At 38.5% G+C, this 8,367-nt stretch overlaps 1 protein-coding gene across 1 annotated transcript; it reads left to right on the top strand.

The window, feature by feature from the left end:
- The first annotated feature begins 1,772 nt into the window (after positions 1 to 1,772).
- atp6ap1lb (ATPase H+ transporting accessory protein 1 like b) lies at positions 1,773 to 8,241 on the top strand. The gene is made up of 7 exons (XM_026920265.3): positions 1,773 to 2,042; positions 4,953 to 4,993; positions 5,346 to 5,431; positions 5,650 to 5,891; positions 6,062 to 6,112; positions 6,225 to 6,468; positions 6,787 to 8,241. The coding sequence occupies exons 1-7, from the start codon at positions 1,942 to 1,944 to the stop codon at positions 7,021 to 7,023; spliced, it is 1,002 nt and encodes a 333-aa protein (XP_026776066.1). The 5' UTR covers positions 1,773 to 1,941; the 3' UTR covers positions 7,024 to 8,241.
- Positions 8,242 to 8,367: the final 126 nt, after the last annotated feature.

Below are 8,367 nucleotides of genomic sequence, written 5' to 3'. Positions count from 1 at the left end.
TACTTGCACGTGAATGGCTGTATACCAAATAGAGCATTACGGCCTAGACGTGCACTGCATGGAGCATGACTCATAGGCGTTTATACCTTGCATTGTAGGGTACTATCGATCCAATTTGTTACTATTTGAGGTGCAGCCTGAAACTACTGCAGCAATAACAGGTGCTTATGCCTTTAAGCGTTAAGTAGTTGATGTATGAAAAGGAAGCTGCTGCCTTATTTTAGTTTCTACTTTCCTAATGTTAGAACGTCAGTTTGTCTTTTGTCTGCTAAAATAATAAATTCATCTGGTGTCTGGATGTAGAATTGATGTATGCAGATGAGAGTAAGTTCATTCTCCCTTGGTATTTTCCATTAATGACATTCAGGTTTTAAATATCATAATAAAAGCGCTAGACTAAAAGCATAACCATCCAATCTGTATACCCTTTTCCATATTACTCCAGTATCTATCTTTAAATTGCATTTGAAATTTGAATTCTCTTCTCCATTCAACTCTTTGAACAATATTTCAGAATAGTCACAAGGGGGAGACATTCCTTCATGAAGAAAATGGCTTCAGACACAAAATGCTCTACAACTCTTTCTATTCACTAATAATTACATAATTATATTACATTATTATTCACTAATAATTGCAAAAACTAGTATTAGTGCTGATTTATTGCTCAACCTGAGTCGGTGGTGCATAAAGTGTATTATAATATGAGCTCTTAAACCTTTTTATCAGAGACTCCTTTAACTGCAAAATAAATGTGTAAAATAATCAGCATACATCAGAAAACTATTCAAATATTAAACTCATTACTTACATGCATAAATTAATATATTTGTTGGTTTTATTATTCCCAAACTTTCCCCAACAGAACACATTATGGTCCAAGCTGACAGTAAATATAGGCTCGCTTGTTTTTGCATTATTGTGGGTTTGAATAAACCCATTCAATTGAACTGTCTGTTTAAATGATTGATAACTATAACAACTCAATAATGAATATACTGTAATAACCTTGATCATTGTCGGTTGTGATTTTGTTAAAACTGTAAACAAATAATAATAATAATAATAAATTCACAGACCCCATGGCCCACTTTGAGAACGTTTGCACATTTGTACTCTCTGTTTTAGACTATTTTAATATTTACAGCACATTTGCAGTTATTTATTATTAGACACAAAAATGGACTCAAAAATGACTGATCTGTGTGCTATTATTCCAGATTGATTTACGAGAATCAATTTATACTTGCAATGTATAATTTATGGTTTATAACGGATAGTCAGTGACTGACTGCACATCATGGTCATAATTCCTCATTACAGTTGTTGGAAATTTAGTGGGATACACTGTAGAAAAAAATCAAATGCATTTTCCTAACCTTAGTCACACTGTTTTATAGTAAATTTAGCTTAATTTAGTTATTCTTTTGCCATGGACTTTCATGGACATATAATGCATATCTCATCTGTATACATTCCAGTGTATACCCAACTAAGCTAGGGAATGCAAATCTAGGTCAGGTTCTTGGCTTCTATACTTTGTTTTTATAAATGCCCTGTAAATTTCCTCGGTAAATAGTAAACTATTGCATATCTCAAATGTGCTTATGGGATAAAACCGTATTCTTATAGTGATGCATTAAATCAATGAGAACATGTGCTGCAGATTTGGCAGCAGCTTTGTTTGTATGACAGAACGAGAGAGAGACAGAAGGAGGGAGAAGAAAGGGGAGGGGGTGCAGGGAGCATGCAGGCATGCGCAAGCAAGAGAGAGACAGAGAGCAAGGCTGGAAGAATGAAGGCTGTGACGCACGATTATCTTCCCTCTGCCTACTCATTGGCTGCTGGGTACGCCCGTCAGTGAGCTCAGGTTCAGGGCTATGCCATCAGGGCAGATTATGAAGCAGATCTCGTCTCTGGTGCTGTCCTCCACTTGTCTCAATGGCTGAACACAGGCTTGCCATGCTTCTCTTGCTGTGGCTCTTTGTGTGCATGCAGCCGGCGTGGCCCTTTGATCAAGTGCCTGCAATCCTGGACAGGAGGTAAGGGTAGTTCTTTCAACTACAGCATGAGGAGGAGGGTGGAGAGGGAGAGGGAGAGGGAGTGATGCTGTGTAGTCCTCCACTGTGGCCAGTGCACACCAGGGACCAGGGATATAATTGGCAAATATTGTTGAAACAGCACTCCTGGATTAGCTTGAGCTCATGCATAATATCTGCGTAACCATGAAAACACACTATAAAAAGGATCTGCTTGTTGTGGTGCAGTTTTCTCCCTGTAACTGCACGATGTTCAAACATGGCCATGACAATGGGACATGAGGCGGACCCTCCAGACCCAGTGTTTTGTCTGAAGGAATCAGTTTACAGATGCTACTCTATTGTGTGCTAGGAAAGAAGAAGCTGAGAGTGAACCACCCCAGAAAGCTGTGAACACTCCCTAGACTTACTGCAGTGTTGTTTACATGTTTGGCTAGCATTCCTTTACTTTAACTGGAATGGCTCTCAGTTTAGAGCATATGTACTTTGCCATATGTCTTAGGATAGACCATTTAAAAATAAGGGGCTAAATACAAAACAGTGGACTTATGAACTTATAGATATGAACTTCATTTTAGCTCTATTGATGCTCCACTCCATCTTAGCTCCATTGATGACTGTAAACTATAGGTAAATATCAGCAAACTCATGCAGTTTTGCAGTCTATTTCTGTTGCTACGCATTGTATGACAGTTGATGTTATTTTTGAGAGAGCATATGGCCTTGGGGGATAAGGATAGACGTGTTTTGATGCGACTGAGCTACTGTCTTAAGACTCTTAGTGATGTAAAAGAAAGAATTACCATCTGATATCTAGAGAAATATGGCACTGTGCCTACCAGAGGGCCTGGCATGAAATCTATAGAACAGTATATTCTAAAAAATTGCCATATTACTATTTTACACACCATGCTATATCCATATGTTTAAACTTGCATACACATACAACACTCTTTAAAAAAGCTTCCTCGGGTCTTCTTTGTGTAGTTAAGGCTTTACATAGAACCTTTAAGGGTTCCCCGGATCAACAAAACAATGGACCATTTAGCACTGTGTAGGAAATATATAAATCCAATCTAATTACTTCCACCAGCATCTTTAAATCCTCTCGTCTCACTAAGATTTTCACCTTGAAATTTACAGCAGCAAAACAGCATAAAAAAGAATGTCTTCAGATGTCTTCTATCTTGTCTGACCACACCATACAGTTCTGCTCTATGTGAGGGGACAGAACATTGCCACATGGCCCTGTAATCAACAAATCTGTGATTTATTTGGCCAGTCTTGGACTACAACTGGTTCAGTGGTTTTTGGCCATCCTCACATTACTCAGTGGTGTCAAACCCAACACAGATGGACCAGAATGGCAGCAAGTGGAACTGAACAGAAACCTTTAATCTTAATCCGATCTAATGAAGTAATCTATTCTTAGATATCATGGTTGGCGCAGGGCTTTTCTACATCCTTTGAGAGCAAGAGAGCGAGAGAGAGAGAGAGAGAGAGAGAGAGAGCAGGTTGACACATTTGCTAACATGAAGGTGGAGATGTGGTGGGAACACTGCTTTTCATTACATAAATGTCCAGTTCAGCACTTAGTCAGTCCACTGTGTCTAGCCATAACCAATGATAGCAGCAGAGGCTCAGTTGCTGACCTCAGTAAACTGGCATTAGAACAAAGGCAAGAGCCTCCTTACATACACCACCCACACAAACACAATCAGGGATCTAAAAATATATTTATTATGCATTATAGCATCTGGAAGGAAATGCTATAAATAGGCAGATTCTGTGTTGTTTACAGCACCAGTTATAGAATCTTTAAAGAATGCATCCAGTGAATGCATTTACACATGGAGTGCCTGCATTAGATTCAGTTCTAGACAGTTTTACTGAGTCAAGGTATCATGCTGTTGTCAGTTCAACATTCATCTTTCTCTTAAGAGATGAGGTGTGTCATACAGATGTATCTCCTGCCAAAAATTGCTTATTTTCCCCACAGTGCTGTGTCTAACTGTCTAATTGCATCTGAATCCCACAATTCCAAACTTAGGTCACCCAGTACCTGCCTAAATCCTGGTCTGACCTATGTGGAGGAGAGCAAATACAGAAGACTCTTAATAAGGTTTAAGATCCTTCGCCAAGCTCATTATCATGATTGGAAGTGTATATTGTTCATCTTAGGATAATCCTGCAGGTGCTGTGAGAATGGTCAGAAAATATCAGAGTTTCATTATCTTTCAAACTAAGGAAGGCTTAAAGTTGGACAGTGTTGTGGAGCTGATAAGAAGTGGATCTGGTAAGGGACCTGGTATGAGATCGAAAAGATGCTAATGCCAAGATTGCAAACATTTGTAGACTGGAACACCATCTACTTGAACTACAATTCAGGTAGTTTAGAAAATTCATCAGGATTTAATTTGGAGAAAGTTAGAGTACAGCTCAGGTATATATGCAGTTCAGGGAGGTGGGAGGGAGAGCTGTGGTGTTCTAGTACCGATAGCAATGTACGCTAAGACCATGCTGCCAAATGATGTGGTCAAGAGGAAGTCTAAAAAAGGTGATAAAGGAGGGAACCGAAGACTAGTCCTTGAGGAACACTGTGGAGGATTTATGTTTACTTATGATTAAGAAGTGAGATCTATCAGATAAATAAGATTTTTCATGTCAGAAATACCAATACATGAATTTGGAAGAAAAGAATGTCATGATTTACTGTATTAAGCGCTTTAGTGAGCGCTACTTCTAATCTAGACATCAGACTTGTTAGTGAAGTGGTTGGATCTTTGTCAGTAGATCAATTGGATTTCTGTCATTCAAGATTGATGTTACTTCTTAAGGTTGTGAATTGCTCTGTTCCGAGTAAAATGAGAGACTTTTTTTATTATGCCTTTCTTTTCTTTCCTTTTTTCTAAGCTTGGAGGTCCCATCATTTCAAGGTATCAGAATCAGACCAGGTCAGTGCAAATTTACAAGATCTTGACATGATTTTGACTCATTATTTTTAATTGTATACACTATTAAGTGTTTTAATGTTGTATCCTCAGAGTTAAAATCTATAAATCTATATATATGTATGCATTTGAAAATTGGAAAAAAGACCAGATGACGTTTGTCTAGTCTTCAGCTGTCCAGTTTTCTTCTTTTAGTGTTTTTGCACAATATATATGTAAATGTACAGCATATATTGCAGTTTCTTTTTTTTACAATATATAAATAAAATGAGGATGAGGTTAAATGAGGCATTGATTCAATCTGCCATATGACTTCACTATCATGCTCTCCTTCTTGTCACATTTTATGATGCAGATGGAGTAGACATTGAAAGTTCAAGTCCCTCACACGAGGAGAGTTTTTCGCCTGCAGCTGAAAACCCACTCCGAAAAATGTTGCAGGTATTGCATTTTTACATTGCCAATGTGACCTTGGGCAACAAGAATATTATCACTGAATAAGTCCATCTAAAACATTCTACAAGACACTCATGCAAAACAGAAACATGTTTAGTAAATTAAAAGGAATTGTGGTTAAATGTTCTATTTTGCAAGCTGTGTGTTTAATGTTTAAATACCAATAGCAACCTGTTCTTTCTGAACTTTCTTCCTGCCAACAGCCCTATGGATGGCATTTGCACACTCAGCCCAGAACTAAAAGGAAGTTACTTCAGTCTACTAGCTCAGGGCCATACTCTCCTCTGAGTGTAGCTTATAATGGCAAGATATGCATCCTGTTCAAGGCCAAGAGGCTGGCTATTCGCTACAGAAACAACACTTTTCTGGACTTAACAGAAAGAGTATTTGGACCCAATGCCTCTGTAGACACCAAAGGATCTGTATGCACCAAAGAAAAAGCTACGTATGTCGTTAGAAAACCTCATTTTTCAGCTTTTTTGTCATAGATTGTTACATTTATCAAAGAGTAGCATTAAATGTTTAAAATTTAACGTTCGTTACAAGCTATACTGACTGACTTTAAAGATTTACCTGATAGTAGCAGTAACATCTGTACGTGTTGTTTGTCAACAGCCTTTCTCTTCGCTTGGGAGATGTGGAGGACATTAAAGGACTTGTCATTAGGTGAGTATCCTTTTCTTCCCACCTTTTCATCCCATCTGATAATGCTAAACATAGAATCTCACAGAATGACCACTGTTATAAGACCGCTTGTGATCTTATGACTTTACCACAGGCTCCAAATGTCCAACACATTTTATGAGTCAGTAGGCCAGAACTGGTTCACTTTGGACAGTGTTCATATCCACTACAACTGGACCCATGAGGCTACGTTCAATGCAACTGAGGTCTATGCTCCCGCTACCTATTCATACCACTGCCAGCACGTCAGCAGCCTACAGAAATATGACACCTTACTGGTGCCCAGCTCCTACACAGATAGCTCAGCGAACTGGCACATCACTTTTACAGACTTTCAAGTAGGTGCACAAGTTGCTTACTAAGGCTTCTTGATATAAAATCAAAGCATTAGTATACTAATTTAAAAAATTGAAGATATTTATCTTTACAAGATGAAATACTGTTCAGCAAGCATAAATGAAAGTTACTCGTGGAAATGTTAACATTTCTGAATGAGCGAGGTGATGAGGCTAATTAACCTCTCGGAGAAAAACACAGATACAATATGGAGAATATTAATTGAATGTTACCTTATAGATAGAGAGAGCATTACCTACAAGCTTCTATTCTTTTGCCATATGGAACTACTGATATTCTTCTCCATTTCACATCCCCAGATCCAAGCCTTCAATGTGCAATCCAATAAATTTGCCTCGGCCAGTGATTGCGCTACCTTCTTTACGCCAGCCATCCTGATGGGACTCATCACATCTCTGATTCTGCTGCTGGTGTTGGCCTACGCCCTGCACATGGTAGTCCACCTCAAGCACATTGACCGATACGAAGAGCACAAGACCACTGTCTACTTCCCACGTATGCCCGAGGCTGAACTCCCTGACAAGAACAGTGTTTAGGGGCAGGGTTGGCACCATGGCACCATCTATGGACCAAGCGCAGCTCTGCAAAGGACCAGACAGGACCTCTTCTTAATCTTGCCGCTTCTGATTCTGGATTGCTGCACTGTGCTCTCAGTCTTAGTCCTGCCTGGAAATAAACTTGATTGGCTGTTGGTCTTAAGTCTTGAGACAGGAGGTGAGATAATCAGCTGAATTCTGTGTTTAATCCCAGGCTGGAACCAGAACCTTGGCACATCGTGCTTCTCCAGGACCAGGACTGGGAAGCCTATGAAGATGGAGTATTAAACTGGACTTTCGCTGGACCAAAAATGCGTAGACTTTAGAGCGACCTGAACAAGTACTGCAGAAATCTACTGTATGAATATTCAACAGATTTGTGAGTGAAGAGGAAGAAAGAAAAATGAATGAAGAAGTGAAAAAGTGTGCCTGAGACCCAATGGTCAAAAAACAGTGGAGGTTACTGATGTGAATAACAAAGAAAAAACATTTCGTGACTGCCAAAGTTTGGCAAAATTTGTCAGCCTTGACAAATCACTGACAGTAAAAATGTGAATATGAAAAATATATAAGAAAGAAGAAAACAAACCCTAAATGTACAGTGCTTACAAACTTTACTGTAGTTTTTTAAGTAATCCAAACGCCACATGTACAATAGATTCAGTTCAGTCTTCAATCTCAAAGTATGCAGTTAATGATGTAGTTGTATAGATCATGGCTACTGATTTTAGTATTTAACAGCCTACAAGTACAAAACCTATATCAAACATGCATCAAAAACATGTTTTATTTTCCAAATTCATAAGTATGTAAAAATTTCAATGCAACAAATTTTTATATGAACATATGTATTAGGCCTATTTAAACTCTTTCCTGGTTACTAGGTGGAATGTATTAGGTCTAATATACGTACACTAATTTACAGCAAACGCTGTGTAACCATAGGGAAGTCCTGTTAAAAGAATGAAAGAATGCTGTATGATAACTCATGTAGGTGTATACCCTCAGTATCATATTCAGTAAGCCTTTATATAGCTACAAGTAACATCAGTAACTCATTATTGCAATAACCCACAGCATGACAACAGCTAATGATAAAACCTTTCAGGGCGGCTCTGACACTCATGTGCAACTCGTTCTTTTTGTCCAAATGGAAGCTTACATACACATTTCCAGTCAATGTAGTTTGAAAAATAAAAAAAAGTGATCAGATGAAAATGGTGTGTGCCTCAACTTCCAGTCTTTAGAATTTCCATATGTGGGTGTGTTGCATCCTGCAGTAATTCAAAACAATAACGAGGAAGTCAGAAATGTGACACAGCAATGGAAGAATCAGTGGTTAAT

This window comes from Pangasianodon hypophthalmus, chromosome 16 (assembly GCF_027358585.1).
Source record: "Pangasianodon hypophthalmus isolate fPanHyp1 chromosome 16, fPanHyp1.pri, whole genome shotgun sequence".
Lineage (NCBI taxonomy): Eukaryota > Metazoa > Chordata > Actinopteri > Siluriformes > Pangasiidae > Pangasianodon > Pangasianodon hypophthalmus.
Note: the sequence above shows the minus strand (reverse complement) of the source record. Positions and strands in the feature narration are given on the sequence as shown.